We start from the raw sequence: 19194 nt of genomic DNA, 5'->3' as shown, positions 1-19194 counted from the left end.
TTAGCAGTGTTCAGAAAACGTATAGTAAATTAGGGACCACCAGCATTTTGACCGAATGCATGCGGCCTCCCCGTGAGATTTTGATGAAGGCTTTATGTGTCAACCATGTCAATCATGCTATTTGTGTTATCATTGTTGTCAAACGCCACACCCCCACTCACATCCCTAAAATTAAAGTGTCCCTGTTTGTCTGCTTTAAAAGTTAGAAGGTATGTAGAATGTAATAAGTGAAAGAAATCTGACTGTGCCAACAGGTGAGCAAAGTGTCAAAGGATGAGTCATTACATTTTACAGTAATTTTTACAGTAAGGGGAATTATCTATTTACAAATATAATCTCTCAGAGGCATACATGCAGCTCCTTCAATGAGGAAACAAAATGTGAGAAAAAAAAAAGAATACATATATATTAGGTCAGGTCTAGATCCTATTCCGCAGAGTTAGTGTATTACTTACCTATTAGAAACATAAAAAAACCTAGAATGTGACGGCAGATAAGTACCATTCGGCCCAACTAGTCTGCCAAATAATTTGAAATACTTTCATTAGTCCCTGGCCTTATCTTATAGCTAGGATAGCTTCATGCCTATCCCGCGCATGCTTGAACTCCTTTACTGTGTTAACCTCTACCACTTCAGCTGGAAGGCTATTCCATGAATCCACTACACTCTCAGTAAAGGAATACTTCCTGATATTATTTTTAATCCTTTGTCCCTCTATTTTAAGACTATGTCTTCTTGTTGTGGTAGTTTTTCTTCTTTTAAATATAGTCTCCTCCTTTACTGTGTTGATTCCCTTTTTATATTTAAGTGTTTCTATCATATCCCCCCTGTCTCGTCTTTCCTCCAAGCTATACATGTTAAGATCCTTTAACCTTTCCTGGTAAGTTTTATCCTGCAATCCATGAACCAGTTTAGTAGCCCTTCTCTGAACTCTCTCTAAAGTATCAATATCCTTCTGGAGATACGGTCTCCAGTACTGCGTACAATACTCCAAGTGAGGTCTCACCAGTGTTCTGTACAATGGCATGAGCACTTCCCTCTTTCTACTGCTAATACCTCTCCCTATACAACCAAGCATTCTGCTATTGAACCATGCATGGTATTATACTCCCTAAATGGGCACATAGCTATCATTACAAGTTGTCCCCCAAGATTTTCTTTTGGTTCCTGTGTTAATGGTCATGCTGATTTTAATTTAGGGAGAAAGAGTGAGAGGTGGGGGAAGGAAAGGGATCAAGAGCAGGAAATGAGAGAAAGAGGGAAAATAGTAAGCGACTTAACCGTTAGTCATCATGTACCACTATCGGCTTCTTGTACGAAGGATTGTGGACTTTAAAAATTTATATTAAAACAATACATTAACAAGGTTCTTCAGTTCAAATTAAATTTAGAGTGAATTTTAAATTCAAAGGTAACCTAGCCAGAAGGATAGCAGGCATTTTCCAGTTCAGCAATTTTTCATAAAATATGAAATTTACTTTGAATTAACTTATAGTATAGTATTATAGTTGGTATTATGATGCCTAGAACTGCATGTTGACCTGTTTTCTAGATGTCAACAGCCCCAAGCCTGTTTGGCTACTTGTCCCAGCACAAATAGGTTCCAGTGACCTCGCACACATTTTGAAAGCTGATAGGAGATTTCAAGTTGCAGGAAGGAAAGGGGCACTCGGACCATGCACAGACCACTTTGGCAGCGGTGGCTTGTCCACAGGGGCACCAGGGGCCACACTCCAAAAGCTTTTATGTGGCGAAAAAATGTATCTACAGTAGTTTAGAAACACTAAGATTCCTTTTCTGGAGAGGAGGGTGGTAAGCCAAAATAATATGGGTCTTTCTTTAATTGTGTAAAAGCAGGGGTCAAGTCCTGGGGAATAAAGTGTGGGAACTCACTCGAGTTCCACCCCCACCCCACCACAAAAAAAAAACCAAAACTTGTTTGCATATATAAACACGTACACACACACACTCAGGTGCACATATACACTTACAGACACACACGTACACTCACAGACACACAAAGAAACACACAAAGACACACAAATTCACAGATAGACACACACACTCACAGACACACACACACTAACAGACACACACACTCAGAGACACACACACACACTCCCAGACACACACATTCCCAGACACCAACACACAAATACACATACATACACTCACTCCCAGACACACACTCCCAGACACAAACATACACTCACACACACATACATACACTCACAGACACACACACTCACTCACAGACACACACACTCCCAGACACATACACACACTCACAGACACACACACTCACTCACAGACACATACACACACTCACAGACACACACACACTCACTCCCAGACACACAAATACACACACACACACATACACATACATACACACTCAGACACATACACACACACATACACTCACTCACAGACACATACACACACACACATACACTCACTCACAGACACATGCATACACTCACAGACACATACACTCACAGACACATACACACACACATACACATACACACTCACAGACACACACACACTCCCAGACACATACACACACACACTCCCAGACACATACACCCACACACTCCCAGACACATACACACACACACTCCCAGACACATACACACACACACTCCCAGACACATACACTCACACATACACATACACATACACACACACTCACTGACACTCCCAGACACATACACACACATACACTCACAGACACACACACTCACACACTCCCAGACACATACACATACATACATACACTCCCAGACACACACATATACACAATAATTATTGCATATTTTTCTTAAAATTAAAAATGTCCACCCAGCCTCCCTACCTGGAGAGCTGGCGTGGACCTGTCCCTGGGGTCCAGTGGGGCTTCAGTGCGGCCGGCTCTTTTCTTGCTGTCAGCCGCGGCGAGGGAGCTGTGTTCTCTCTGCTCCCTCTCGCCGCGCGGGCTGTCTGCTGATGCCCGGAGCCGGAAATGACGTCATATTCCGGCTCCGAGCATCAGCAAACGGCGCGGCGAGAGGGAGCAGAGTGAACACAGCTCCCTCGCCGCGTCTGACAGCAAGAAAAGAGCCGGCCGGGGGGGATCCTTCAGGTGGCCATTAGGCCACCTCTTGGGCCCCCCATGACAGGGGGAACACAGGGGCATTTAGGGGCGGCATTTTTTGCCGCCCCCTGAGTGCCTGCAGGACCACAAACGGGAACGGCGTTCCTGCTCTAAAAAAAGTGCAGGAACGCCGTTCCCACGCGTTCCTGCAGGACTCGAGCCCTGTGTAAAAGGTTTCAGTTCTGCAGGGCCTCTCCTCCCTCATTGGTAGCTGTTTGGAGGAGCTTACTTGAGAGTATCTAGACATGTCAAAAAAACAGGGATAGTTTGAAATCTGCTCTGTTTCAGCAGGTTTCACACAAGTCTACTGTTCTTTAAGAAGGAATTTCAGGAATTTCCATTACATAGTTAAATAATTACATAGGCTGAAAAGATACACGTGTCCATCAAGCTCAGCCTTTGTCACATTAGTTTTTTTTTGCTGTTGATCCAAAAGAAGGAAAAAAAAAACTCCAGTTTGAAGCACTTCCAATTTTGCAACAAACTAGGAAAAAATCCTTCTTTTTTTTTTTTTATTATAATCCTATTGCCAACAGTAAACATGCGACACATTTATATGAGTGAATTTGATCAATTGTGTTAAGTGCAGTAAAAGATTATCAGCACAGTATTATCATAAATTTGTGTCAAATACAAAAACAGATACAAATACAAACAGACATAATGAAAGACTGCAGCATCCGGGGCCCGATGTTGAGTATGGGGGGATTAAATATCAAAGGTATTTTGTTGTTTTTGTCCTAGAGTACATTTTCCTTATTTTTATAGATAAGCCAGGGATTCCATGAGTTTCGGTGAGAGATACATTTTCCAGAGGAAGCTATAAAATTACTTTCCATTGTATATTGATAATCTAGTTGATTAATTATTTCTTGCCATAATGGAGGTTTGCTGGATTTCCAATTACGAGCTATAGATATCTTAAGTGCATAGAGAATATGAGTAATTAAATAAAAAAAAAATTGTCCATTATGGGGAAATCTAGATTAAATAGGAAAAGGGAAGGTGTCAGTTATATGGAATCCGGAATTAGGTCAGGGAGGATATACGGTCTTTAATATCTTTTAATATATCACAACTATACCATATATGGAGTACGGTGCCAGTCTCTTTTTTCCAACTCCAACATAGAGGTGAATATGCTTCATATATGTTATGCAGCTTAGAAGGAACCAAGTAACATCCAGATATGATCTTTATATGTAATCCCAACAAAGAGATACAACGAATATATTTTTTTAATTGGATAGTATTTTGGTACCATTCGAAAGGGGTATAAGATAAATTGAGATCCTTTTCCCATTTGACAATGGAAAGGATTTTATGAGCGTCCAACTTTCCTTCCAACAACTTAGAAGACCTAGTGATTAAGCCCTTAAATCCTAATCTATCTAGATAACCGTAAGTAGAATGTTCAAATATAATTAATATTTTTTTTTAAACAGTGTTTAATTCTTAAGTAGTGGGAAGTATCTCTAAACAGTATATTATATTTATTTTGTAGACTAGAAAAACTAAGCAATGTTTTGTTTTCAAAGATAGCTTATATTCTTTTAATACCCAGTTGCTTCCAGCTATGCATATCTATATCTTTCATGTTGTAATACAGAGTTTCCATAGGGGCATATGCAAGGATGGATTCTGAAAGATTTAATTAAATTTTTAACGTTTTTAAGATGTCAAACATATCGACAATCAGTTGATCAGTTGATGTAGTTAGTTTGTCCAGAATATTGTATTCAGATTGCAGAAGTTTCCTGTTCGATCTGAAACCAAAGAATTCTCGACTTGTTGACCACAGAATGGCAGTCAGATTTATCCTTGGATCAAGAAGCTAGTATCCCACAATTTAAAAAGCATGTCCTTGAATATTATATTTTGCAAGTATTCATCCAGTTGCTGTTTAAACACACACTACCAGAAACAACAATAGTGAAGCTCTGCATTTAACATCTTGCAGCAACTCCCACAACCTCCGGGTACTGACTGAAGCTTGGAAGATACTTCACTTCATTTATTCTTACTTTGCTACTATATTATAATGTGTTGCTATAGAAGTGCTACCATTTATACCTGTAGCTTGCCACTGTAATTTATTGTGCATGCAGGTTTTTATCATTGTCATTTAATGTTTCTGACCAATATTTAATGTACATAGTTATTAATATTTTGGGTGTTAGAATTTGGTTGCTAAACCTTTCAATTGTGTACAACACATGGCTACTCTACCCTCCCCCTTGTTCCTTTGCTCTTCCCAGCGGTAAATACCTTCAAATAACTGTTCCATCTCCAACGCTGTTCTTCAGGCCCCACCTCACAGTCACAGAAACAACAACAGTGAAGCTCTGCATTTCTTTTCAGCACTGGTGCCCAAATTACATAGCATATTTAAGGTGCAGTCTCACCAGTGATTTATAAAGAGTCAAAATTATATTCTCACCCTGAGAGTTAATGCTCCGTTTTATGCATGACAATACCTTACTGGCCTTAGCAACTTCTGATTGACTTTTGTTGTCTCATTTGTTGTTATCCCTAATTCACTATCATTTAGGGTGTAAGCTGCTTGTGAATTCTTACCCCAAAGTGCATAACTTTGCATTTTTCTACATTAAATATAATCTGCCATTTGAGTACCCTAATCTATCTAAATCCCTTTGCAGCTAAGTAATATGTTCACTCACATTGTATTACTTTACAGAGTTTTGTGTAGTGTAATCTGCAAACATTGAAATATGACTTTGTCACAAGGAAGACAATATGTGCTTATTGTTAAAGTAACACTCTAAGCACCGTAACCACTACAACACACTGTAACACACAAACATTGAAATATGACTTTGCCTATTTTAAGATCATTTGTAAATATGTTAAATAGATGCGATTCATGAACAGGACCCTGAGTTGGAACTGTTTTAGAACAGTTTGACGTCTTACCTGTGGTCTGCCAGGCACTGCTCCCTGCCTGAAGGACAGCCAGAAACACTCTTAACGGCGGTGTAGGGTTTAGCACATTGTTTAGCTGTGATCAGCTGGCGCTCTTAGCCAATGAGACGGCTCTGAAATGCAGGACTTAACTCAGGAGACCTAAAGCAAGCTCCTAAGCAGGAGCTTGTGGATTTCATGGTAGCTGGAAAGAGGCGGGAAGCAGCATCCGGTAGACCCAAGATGAAAAGGCAAACCATTCCTACAGTGGCATTGGGGTACCAATGCCATTCTGTGCTAAACCCTACACCACCGGTAGTGTTTCTGGCTGTCCTGGAAGCTCTACTTCAGGCAGGGAGCAGTGCCCGGCAGACCACAGGTAAGACGTCAAACTGTTCTAAAACAGTTCAAACTCAGGGTCCTGTTCATGAATCGGTTCTATATAACATGTTTACAAATGATCTTGAAATAGGCAAAGTCATATTTCAATGTTTGTGTGTTACAGTGTGTTGTAGTGGTTATGGTGCTTAGAGTGTTACTTTAACAATAAGCACATATTGTCTTCCTTGTGACATGCAAGATATTTGACGATTTCCCATATTACTATTTTCATAGCATACAAGCATACATATAGAGCACAGGCAGTAAGTGAATCAACAACAACAAAAATAAATTGATAAGGTAACGTATTTTTACCAGTGCTTCTGGAATATCCACTTTTGGGAAGTAGGAAAACCGCACCAGCTGAAATATTTTCCATACTAGTATAGAAACCACTACAAGTCCAGCGATGGCCACAAATAAGGAGATGATACCAATAATAAATTTGGAGAGTTTATGTGCTGTAAAGATTTGAAGACAAAGAGAGCACATATCACTTTACCGTACGGACAACTAAGCAGCAAATTAGAGTTTAATAACACATGCAATTGCCAAACTCATTGCTCATATCCTTGTCATTAAAAATCATCCATATGCATAGGCATGGTGGGGTAAAAAATACAGACAGGTCTTTAAGGAGCACAATGTATTTAACATCACCATGGAACTCATGTCTGCGTCCATCGTAGTGGTGAAACTACTAGTGGTGCAGCCACTTCACTGCACTGGGAGGGGCCTATCAGGTGGCCCTAGCACTTATGACACCCAATGGTATTATTGTTGAACAGGGGCCCTCTTAAGGTGCCACGGCACCCAACCAGGCCCCTATTCAGCAATAATACCACCTTACGTAATATTGGCATCGCTGGAAGGAAGTGACAGCCGATCACTTTCTCCCAGCTTCATATAGAGTGTGCCGCGTGGGAGGGACGAAGGAGGTGGCACAGGCAGGAAGAGATACAGGAGTGAGCCTCAAAATCACTCCCATCAGCCTCAGCCAGTAGAACCCCAAGCAAGTCACACTCCTGGACACAAAAGGTAAGCTAACAGGAGGGTGGATGCAAAAATAAAAAATTATAACATGTATGTGTCAGATTGTGTGTGTGTGTGTGTGTATGTGTATCTATTTGTCAGTGTGTGTACATGTGTCATTGTATAAATTTGTGCAGCTTTGTGTCAGGGTGTGCATCTATGTGTGTGCATCTGTGTGTCAATGTGTGAGTATCAGGGTGTGTATAAGTGTGTCAAGGTGTACATAAGTGTGTGTCAGGTTGTGTATATGTCAGTGTGTGTATCTGTGTTAGTGTGCACATGAGTCAAGGAGTGTGCATGTGTCAAGGTGCATCTATGTGCGGGTGTATGTGTGTTTATATGTGTTTATCCGTGTGTTGAAGTGTATGTATCCGTGTGGGCATACATGTATTTGGCAGTGTATGTACATACATTTAAGCAATCAATTATCCCGTCATTCAAACACCAATACTACACACAAAAGCACACCTGCATGTGAAAACCAACATTACATCCAAACACCCCTGCATTCAAACGCAAACACTACACACAAGTGCACCACTGCATTCCAATGGCAACAGTACATACAAATAAACCCCTACATGCACACATATACTCTATACAAAAACATGCTTACATTCAAGCATACAAACTTTGCTCACAAATACAACCCTGCAAGAATAGGAAAATGGTAGATTACCAGCTGGCATAGCATAATTGGAATTGTACAACAGATGGGGATCTACCTTTTGGCCACTGTTGCACTAGAGGGGGGCCCAAAAAAACTTTTTTGCACCAGGGCCCTTTATACATTAGTTCCGCCACTGGTCCACCGATACTGAACAGCATTTACCATGCTGCAAAATGGCCTTACTCCAGGAAACAGGCAAATTTTCCACTAATATACCATTAAAAATCAGCTGTTTCCAGCTACACTAGTCATTTACAATATTAACAGTGTCTACACTGTATTTCTGATCGTTTGATGCCATTTTAATGGACAATAAAATCTGCTTTCCCTTCGAAATGTCAAACTTTTGGACACTAGTGTATATTTTCACATTACCCAACAAATGGCCTTGATTCGATATTATGGCATAAGCTTTTTAAATGAATTAATATTTTTGTATAAACTTATAAAATTATATTTTCCAGAATATAAAAATATAAAAAAACATATCATATATAAAAAACATGTCAATATATATATAAAAAAAAAAATTCCAAATATAAAATAATTTGAAAAGCTTACCCAATAATATTAATTTGAGGACCATGCTGGATATGGGGTCTGAGTTATGAAAACTATGTGCAGGTCTTTCTTAGACATGTTGAGGTCTATACAAAACCATTAATTGAATCAAACCTCTCATCTATTAAGGATGGAGAACATTAGAGTGCCTGGGTTCCTGTCTGATAGTATATAGTCAGTATATGAAGCCCCTCAGCTGTCGCTTACTGAATGTGGAGATGGGACTAAGCTCCCAGTCCTCTACTGGCTAATTCTCACTCACCTTCCACAAAAATGCAAGCTGTATTGCTACTACTGCTGTTTCGGCCAACTGCATATGCCACCACATATGCACAGTATTCATTATTGGGGTCAGTGTCTGTCAAGACAACAGATGTTGTGTGTTTATTCAGCTTCATAGTCTTCACCTAAAAATAAGAAGGAGGTTTGATATGTCAGAGAAAATAAAAGCTGTCCATTCTGTCAGTACACCTTGTTAGTAAATGAAAGCTATACTTGTTTACTAGTAAAGAAATTGTTTAAAGAAATCTAGAACATATGGAATTAGTTTGGTATGGAAATGAGGGAGCAGTGTATTATAGGTGATAGGTGGAGAGAAAAATCCAAGAGAAAGCAATATAGTGTAGTATCTTCTGACAGTTGGTGGAGGAGCATAAAAACACACTTTTCAGGAGCTATAGATCAGCTCCAGGTGGCAGTACCTGGGCAGCATAATCCCCACCTATAGATGTGGTGGTCATGTAGGTCAAATGTTGTATCTGAATCTGATCACAGTCGAAATTTTGTGTATATCCAAACTTGAAATCACTGTTGTATATTTGTGTGCAAAAAATAAAACAGCAAATAGTGCTCTCACTGGTATAAAATCAAACTTAAAAATAAATAAAAAAAAGAGGTACTCACAAAACGGGAGCAAAAAAAAAAAAATATTTTTGCTCAGTCCCAGTCACATAGGCGATATAATCCCCACCAAGGATCTAGCTGGAGTTTTCCTCATGATAAAAATTTCCAGAAGGGTCAAGAATCTTTTTATTCTCTTTTCACCAATTGTCAGAAGACACTATATTGTTTTCTCTTAGTTATTTTCTCTCTACATAGAACACTGATCATCTCCTGGATTCGCGACTATCTACAAGGCACTGCTCCCTCATTTCGATACCGAACTGTACTTTTTACCTGAAGGAAGATACTCTGGTTTGGGTTGCTTTAGCTGCCTACTACTACCCACATTAGCGCTAGAAATCCTTTATTAGTTGTATTATATGGAATCAGTACCCTACTGTTTTTCTTCATCCAGTACCATATGTAGCTCTAGGTTAAGAAGGCCTGAGTCTAAGACAGGCGACGGAATGGGGCAGTATGATACTGGAATTTGAACTTTATTTTATATTGTAAGAAGAAAGAGGAGGAACACTGCCGTGAAAAAATATATAAAATTTAAAATATAACTTTTAATAGTGAAAAGAATACAAGGTGATAATTATACAAAATTACTCTCAATAGACCTAAATGTACAGAAAAGAAATACAAAGAGATAATATGTAGAATTAAGATTTAAAAACATATAACATTAGAAAATGTCAGTTGGAATGTCTAGATTGACAGATATAAATGAGACAGGTTAGATGCCCAGCTCTAAACAGAGAGTACTGAGAGTGTAGAATGAAATTAGACACTGAAATAGTGTAACAAAAAGAATACTGTCAAATGTTAAAATGTATCAAGAGTTACAGCCTAATAGTTCTCAGAGAGTGTGGAAACACACAGCAAGGTGTAAATACACCAGTGTGATTTAAAACAGTGTACTCTGTGAGGTGCTTGTGAATATAGGCAAAGCTTAAGACAAAAAAGTTTTATGCCATCTGTCTCTTATTATCAGGCATTTCCTTTCTGTCTTAAAAATATATTAGAAAGTCTGTTAAATGCTGTTCAGGAGACTGCAAGGCAAAAAGAATAGAGGGAAAGAGATATGAAATATCTGTGCCTGCAGAGGCACCTTTCACTAAATGAGTATAACACCTACAGAAATAAAGTTAGTAATGAAAGACTTCTACAAGGATAAATAAAAATCTCTGTGTCTTCAAGGGCACATATCAGGTAGAGGAACTAACTAAACTGATGAAGAAGGAAAAGAAAGGATGTATTCTCTCTCAATATATAGCTGTGCCTTCAAGGACACCTGTCTTCCGATTCCCAATAAAGTTCTGAACTAGCTAGCTAACATACACAAAAGCCTTGATAAGCGTAGTGTAAAACAAAAATGATCTGTTTAAATTCCTAATCTCTATGCGCTAGGTGCGCTAATGCCTTGGATTATACACAAAGCTTAACTAATAATCCCCCACCCGAATCACCCAATATCTAGAATAAATATGCCGGAATCGTTAAGTCCCAAAGTAAGAGGTAGCAGAGGGACAGAAGGCTAGTGCTGGGGGGGATCAGAATTAGAGATCTCGGAAAACCCTGACGCGCGTTTCGCCGGTAAGGCAGCTTTTCAATATTTTATATTGTGTGGAGTTTTTATTTTGGAAGTAGCTGCTTTACATACCTGCACTCCTCTCTACATAAAACACTAGATATCCGGCCTTTCACCCCAGTTTCTCCCAAATCGCTCTTTAAAGCTATAATACTCATTATAATATTCCCAGTTTTATAGTCATATTCACCAAATCACATATTCTATACTATCCCTACCGATTCAATTAGGTATTGCTCAATCCCCTTCCATATTCTCCATTCCCCTTATATAGCCACTTCGTATCCTCTCTTTAAAGTAACACTTTTTTGTTAGGAATACAACAATGCATGCCTAACAATATCCCTCAGCCTCCGCGGCTGTTTCCCTCCCCCCACCGATGCAAAGGGATAAATAGATCTTTATTCACTTACCCACTTACAGCACTGGGTCACGGTCCGCCCCCTCTGACCTAACGTGCATGTGCAGCGAGCACTGTGTCTGCATTAAGCCTTCCCCATAGGAAAGCATTGCCCCCCCCCCAAAAAAAAATCATCCACCATGCCCACGTATACTGTGTACTGTACTCACATCTAGCTCTTTATTAGACCTTTTCCAATAGAATGCATAGTACTCAAAGGAAGAACCAAGGTTTTCAATTTCAATAATCAGCTTATGTCCTACATCAAGAAGGGTTATGTTTGGAGGTATAAGAAGAGCTGTGGAAATAAACAAAATATATGTAAGGTTAATAGAGGCAATTAATATAAATTACTTTAATATAGATTACCCAGAGGCTGTGCTATCACTCATCGTACAGAACCACAAATAGTGGAAAAGTATGATGTAAGAAATATTTGCATTTGAAAGTATGCATACTCCACTATAAATGAATTCACCAACCTGTCTTCCCCATAAAGAACCACCTCTTCTGTTTACATTGAATCTCATCATTTCTAACTTACTACATTTTGTCTATGGATTGGAGAGTCTCACAGAGATGGATTTTGACCATGCATACATTTATTCATTGTAGTAGATCTTACAGGACACCTGTTCTAGGGTAAAACCCAGATTGACTATAAACACTTCAATCCCTCTTTTCATCTTGAAAAAGTTCTCTTTCGTTTTCTTTACAATCCCAAAATAATTTTATGGCTTTTTCTTTTCATGGCTTCAAGGACAGAGAAAGTGCTTTGTACATTGTGTAGCCTCCACTACTCCTTCTAGTATGGGACCAACATTCATAAATTCTCATCCACATTCCTACACATAAGTAGTTAAGAAGACAGATATCACCCCAGATACAGAAGGTCACTGTTCTCAATCCCAAGACATGACGTTGAAGAACCTTCTGAAAAGTATTCCACTTGTTAGTACTCTACCAGTTAACACAACACTGTGTTACCAACCAAGTATGCCTTCTGATTCACCGGCACTTATAACTACCATCATTACAGTAATAAAGCATGAATTTAGAGATACAGGAAGAGTCTGTGCCATCTATGTGATACATATATAGTGTATGGTGTTCCCACTTTATAGACCCTACACACAAAAAAATACAATACAGTGCAGAAGCAGTTTCTGTATCTTGCAAACCCTGCTCTCTCATGAATTCTACCTGCATGAGTGGAGGAGAAAAGTGAGGGAATGTGACAAAAGTAACTTTAATACTACATAATTGTTTTGACCCTGTTATAGATATATATATATATATATATATATATATATATATATATATAGAGAGAGAGAGAGAGAGAGAGAGAGAGAGAGAGAGAGAGAGAGAGAGAGATACAGTTTCTCACAAAAGTGAGTACATCCCTCACATTTTTGTAAATATTTCATATCTTTTCATGTGACAACACTGAAGAAATGACACTCTGCTACAATGTAAAGTAGTAAGTGTACGGCCTGTGTAACAGTGTAAATTTGATGCCCCCTCAAAATAACTCAACTCACAGCTATTAATGTCTAAACCGTTGGCAACAAATGTGAGTACACCCATAAGTGGAAATGTCCAAATTGGGCCCAAAGTGTCAATATTTTGTGTGGCCACCATTATTTTCCAGTACTGCCTTAACCCTCACAGGCATGGAGTTCACCAGAGATTCACAGGTTGCCACTGGACTCCTCTTCCACTTATCTATGATGACATCATGGAGCTTGTGGATGTTACAGACCTGGCCCTCCCCCACCTTTTGTTTGAGGATGCCCCACAGATGCTCAATAGGGTTTAGGTCTGGAGACAGCTTGGCCAGATAAACCCCCTTTACCTTCAGCTTCTTTAGCAAGGCAGTGGTCATCTTGGAGGTGTGTTTGGGGTCGTTATCATGTTGGAATACTTCCCTGCGGCCCAGTCTCTGAAGGGAGGGGACCATGCTCCATGTTGGCATTCATGGTTCCCTCAATGAACTGTAGCTCCCCATTGACGGCAGCACTCATACAAGCCCAGACCATGACACTCCCACCACCAAGCTTGACTATAGACAAGACATACTTTGTACTCTTAACCTGGTTGCCGCCACACACGCTTGACACCATCTGAACCAAGTAAGCTTATCTTGGTCTCATCGGACCACTGGACATGGTTCAAGTAATCCATGTCCTTAGACTTCTTGTCTTCAGCAAACTGTTTGCAGGCTTTCTTGTGCATCATCTGTAGAAGAGGCTTTCTTCTGGGACGACAGCCATGCAGACCAATTTGATGCAATGTGCAGTGTATGGTCCGAGCTCTGACAGACGACCTCCCACCCCTTCAACCTCTGCAGAAATGCTGGCAGCACTCATATGTCTATTTCCCAAAGACAACCTCTGGATATGACGCTGAGCACGTACACTCAACTTCTTTCGTCAACCATGGCGAGGCCTGTTCTGAGTGGTTTCCCACACAGTCCCTCTGATTAATACCCCTGCAGTAGCAATCTGAAAACCCCTTGCATGGGGAATCGTATAAATTTGGGGACCTTGCAATAAAACCTCAGTTGACTCCCAGACTATGTGTCATCTAGTTCTTGGGGAAAAGGGAATTATATTGTGCTACCTGTGTCTAACCTATGGAATCCTGACTACCAGCGGAGATATCGTGGATTAACCCCCACTACTCCACTACAGTAGACTATTCCACTTGAGTTTTGATATTACGTACAGCAAAATGTATTTAGGAATCTTGTGATCTTCTCAGTTGAACTATTATCGTAAATACTTGTTTTAATTAGTAAATATAATAGTGGATAGTGGATTGGCTCTGTTCATCAGTTAGACAATGAGAGATTGAGAGGCAGAATTTTCTTTCTGAAGTTCCTTACTTGAATTTTTTCGAAACAGGTAGCCTAGTGGGGCCCAGTCTGATGTCCTGTTTTCCAGCTCTGCTCGAACCTGTATTTCATACAGGACGTTGGTGGGAATGTCCTTACTCAGATTACAGAAAGGGACAGAGATGTAATGACAATTTTCAGCTTCTATCCAATCATGCTTCTTATGGTAGCGCTCATATTCTCTAGAGAGATTAAAAAAATATTTCCATCTTAAACAAGAACCATACGACTCCAACAATTCTGCTCTAATTATTGCAAATTGTTAACGGTTTGATATAAAATTAAATATTTAAATGCAATACCATTAGTTTCAAATTATATCCGCACACTTAGCTGGCAAATACGTATCTCTAAATATTTATTTTTTTCATGAAAAGAATATCCACAGTTACAGATATTGTGTATTAGTACAATGTAACTACCTGTCCTAAAATTATCACTGATGGTGCAATCATGATGCATAAAATAACAGTAAGTCACTGTAAAAAACTTCAAGCTTTCAATTTGTATCTTTCATGGTTATTCACTAAACATTTCAAATGTAAGGACCCTGCCTACCCATGTCTTCTTTCAATTAGTGTTTCTGTCCCTTTATATAATTGTTTATTTGTGTCTGAGTATGTGCCTTTCTTATCATTAGTTTACTACCAGTTGACCTACCTTGGCTATTTCAAACAGTCACAACGTCAAGGCAGACCCCCCTAGACGGGTCCCACTCTGACCCTTCACCTTGCTTCCTTGAGCTTCTGGCAAATATATCTCTAATGAGACAGAAAGGGGTATTTTTTATATACACCCCTATATACTTATTAACCTTTAATAGGGAACACATGGGATTGGCGGCAGCATTGTAACAAGGCAGTGTGATACAAAAAGTGAATACAAATACAAAAAGAAAAGTCCTGCGCTGACTCCCATCACTGCTGGGCGGCAGCAACGACCACAGTACACATCAGCTAATACATACAGTAAAAACCAAAGAAAAAAAGTTACCTGCGCTCTCTCCTTAATCCCTATTTATATTTAAACAAATGGAGGTCATTTAGTTACTCCAATGGCCACTGGAGCGAATAGACCCAAGTAAGAGCATAACTGGGTAACATTCACTGGAGCTTGGGTGCCTGTGCCTTCTCTTTAGGTGTGTGTAGTTCATCTATGTCCACGGATATAGATCCAAATATTGATCTTTGTTATATTCAGAGGAAGCCCAAATTATTATTACAAGTGCTCTTGTAGGAGCGCAAATTAGACACCAGACACCTGTTGGTATTCAAAATAAGCCTCTGTCGTTTATTCGTCAGCTTGGTTTTTATACATTAAAAAGTAAGTGCTTACGTGCAAATACTCATAGGACGGTAGTAGGAAGGGAGTGAAAGGGTAAAAGGAGTACAGATAAGACCTAGGAATGAACGTCATGTACATATAACAGATAAGTTCCGAGAAGTAGAAAGAACAGACTGATTTAGGAGAGACAGCACAGGAGGGGGCTATCTGCTCCCGGAACTAGACATATATGGTCTTAAGTGTCGTTTTAAGCATCAAGCATTTCCTGAGTCCAAGTTAGGCAAATTAATATAGGATACCTAATATGACACCTATATGCTGGGTAATACTTTGAACCTGAGAAGGAAATATTAGCCCCCACCTACTTCAGGGGAGGCACCTTCAAAGCGTATTTAACTTCAACTTCTTTCACTGAATTTTGTAGTCATCTTTTAGAAAAATGGTACAAAAGGTGGATGCTCAGTGATATTCATACCAATATTTTTTTGTGAAAAAGAATACTTGCAGAAGAATATTTGCAAAGTAAAACACGTTATTTTTATCAGACTACAAGCTCTGTCTGTTATTACTAATTCTGTCTCAAATGTTCTTAACAAATATAGTGCTGACTGGCTCCCCCCAAAAAATACTTCATGATTATTTATGGGTGGAGTAAGGTGCCTGTTTTGATTTTGGAACAACATCACATTGTTGCCTACATACACACTCTTGTTTTAGGGGTTTGGCTAACTGGGAGACATCCCCAGACCTATAAATACTTGAGCTTTCCATCTGTTCATTTCCCTGTTGTGGTTTCCTTGTTATCTCAATAGTGCGTTCCTTATTGTGTAATAATATTGTTTATCTATTTGGATTACATAGATTTAAGCACTATGTTTAGGGTTGTTATACTTACATTGACAGTGGCTTTGTCATGTTTTATGAGATATGGTTTTACTTGGCTAGATTTTCACAGAAAAGTTAAAATTCACACTTCCATCTTTTAGATTTTAAGCTTGTTTGGGCGGAACCCTCTTCATCGAATGTTCCTGGATGTTGAATGCGTTTTGTTAGAATTGCTTTTTGTTTTAACCAATTGTACAGTGGTGCAGAATATGTTGGCACTATATAAAATAATTCTTCTTTGAATTGCAATCTACCAAGCTCTCAACAAATGCTTTACGACAATATTCATTGGGCATTCTATCTTAAGCCCACAGAACAGATTTCTCGAATGAAACTTTGTCTGCGGGCCTACATAGTTTAGATGATTACCCTTGAATCCTGACTGTGTAGGTAACGTTTCCCCACTCCACTGGTAAGGGATTCCATGTCAGGATGTGCTTAAAGTTGATGGACGTCAAAGAGATGTTCTGAGGGGCAGGAATCGTTGATTTTCCTATAAATGAAAGAAAGAAGGAATAAGATATTAAAGTGAGCAGAGAGTAAATGGCATGTGCGAACAGCGAACTGTGTTTGGGAAAACACAGTCACATGGACATTTTGCTTGTAGTTGTCATTGTAGGTAAGCTGAGGTATTCTGAAGTGCTCTGTACGAGCTTATAATGATTACTTTTATTATTTTTACCTCTAGGCACTCTGGTCTACTCTAATGAGCTTCTGCATGAATGTATCCCAGCAGGAGACACTGTAATGAATGGCACTCAGCCTATCATGCAGATACCTTTTAGAACCAAATCTTTCGTGGGTTTTGCATATTGTTTCTATTTTGTGTATGAGAGTCATATCCTGCTCTTTAACCTGCATGACTTACCTTTGAATAATTCTTAATTAGTTATTGGAATAAAATGGCTACCTGCTATCCCTGATTAGGCTTAAGGACCACTAAAGCCACCCGCTAAAGCTACCCAGAATACTTAATCTCAATGCAGGGTTAGATCCTCATTTAACTCGGTCATGTGACACAGAAGCCCCAATAGGAAAGCATTAATTCAAAGCTTTCCTTTTGGTAAGATTGATGGCATGTATGGTGCTGGCCGCACATGCTCATGGGGTTTCCAATGCTCCTCTATGAGGAGAATTGGATTGGACATGACATCGATGGAGGAGGCCATGCTTCCTCCGTGATGTTGTGGAAGGTGGAGAGGTAAGCAGCACAGAGGGAGCCGACGCTGGAAAAAGCTAAGTAAAATCATATTTTTTATTAGGTAAATGGGTGGGAGGGGGCCTGTTTTTAAACAGGGACATGGACACTAAACCGTTGGGATATCAGGTTTGTATTCCTAACACTTAAGCTTTCCTTTAGTATCTCATGATTGTTTTTACGAGACATGAATTATTCTGACATACTGGCATATGTTTGCAACTCACTTTGGATTCTAAACAATTCTCCCATTAGTGAATTATACTGATATTGAAACAAAAAGTAACATTTCCACTGGTCACTCAATCATTTCTGCCATAGATTGTTTTCCCGTGCTGTTTTTTCAAGCTTTGTCATTTCTCCTGCTTGTACCAATTGTGCAATAATAATTTGTTAGTCGCAACATCCACTGGAACAAGCATTTCACTGTGTGCACTTCTGTCCTTCAAGAAATATGTATTAAGTGCAGGTGGCGCCAACCTAGGCTGGAGCCCCAAATGGCTCCTGGGTGAAATTTTCCACATATAGCACTGAGACCCCCAAATTCCATGTCGAGCAATGTTTTCACTTCACTAAAGTTCAGATGTGCAGGCACGTCCAGGATAATTCAGACTACAAAATCTGGACATTATTCACAAATGTATCAATGTTCACAATTTACACAGTAGCCTCCAGATTACCTGTACAGTTGATATTTCATCCTGTCTGGATACAACAACTTGTATTATAGTTATTTTAACCTAATTTTGTTCATCCGGACCAGATTCAGACTTTAGTGAGCAACCTTATAAAGTGTGAATTTTTAGGCCTTCAATGTAAATTTCAAATATTCTAAAATAGTCAAATTGAGTACATAGCTGACTTTGAGAATTGTTACCATAATCTGCTATTGGATAATCTGCTATTTGAATTCCCAGCAATGCACACTAATTCCACGTGGGTGTCATTGTTATTGCCCATCATACGACTGTCCTCCTCGTTATTCTCAGTCATTTTCCCTGCTGGCATGCATGGATAGCCTGCTATTTCATGGACATTATGGACCAAAGGACTCCACTTGTGGACTCAAGTGGTTTAGAAGAATACCTTCTGGACAGACATCAACAAAGTAATGAAGATAAACTACAGTGACGTTCTAAGATTTCTACCTGCCCTGGAGAATCTGAGATGCTTCACCCAGCAGCATGGTACGATATGCTTCAACTCATTATTGTAATTTATTCTCCATAGAAAGACATTCTTTTTTTTGTACTCAAAAAATTTAAAAATGTTTGCAGTTAAGGTGGACTAGAGTATCATGCCATATTTGAAGTCTCTTTGCAAATTGCAATTTAAATCACGCTAACGTATCA

The 19194-nt window shown here is 39.3% G+C and overlaps 1 protein-coding gene across 1 annotated transcript in view; it reads right to left on the bottom strand.

Moving 5' to 3' along the window:
• Positions 1-19194, bottom strand: part of IL20RB (interleukin 20 receptor subunit beta) — a 37910-nt gene that overhangs the window by 3916 nt on the left and 14800 nt on the right. The window contains exons 2-6 of the mRNA XM_063440900.1: positions 17014-17137; positions 14467-14657; positions 11750-11877; positions 8966-9110; positions 6756-6901 (exon numbers count right to left, since the gene is read on the bottom strand). Of these exons, the coding sequence (XP_063296970.1) occupies positions 6756-6901; positions 8966-9110; positions 11750-11877; positions 14467-14657; positions 17014-17137 (734 nt within the window). The remainder of the gene's footprint in view (positions 1-6755; positions 6902-8965; positions 9111-11749; positions 11878-14466; positions 14658-17013; positions 17138-19194) is intronic.

This window comes from Pelobates fuscus, chromosome 2 (assembly GCF_036172605.1).
Source record: "Pelobates fuscus isolate aPelFus1 chromosome 2, aPelFus1.pri, whole genome shotgun sequence".
In the NCBI taxonomy this organism is placed as follows: Eukaryota; Metazoa; Chordata; class Amphibia; order Anura; family Pelobatidae; genus Pelobates; species Pelobates fuscus.
The sequence above is the reverse complement of the archived record's forward strand: the minus strand, read 5'-3'. Positions and strand labels throughout refer to the sequence as shown.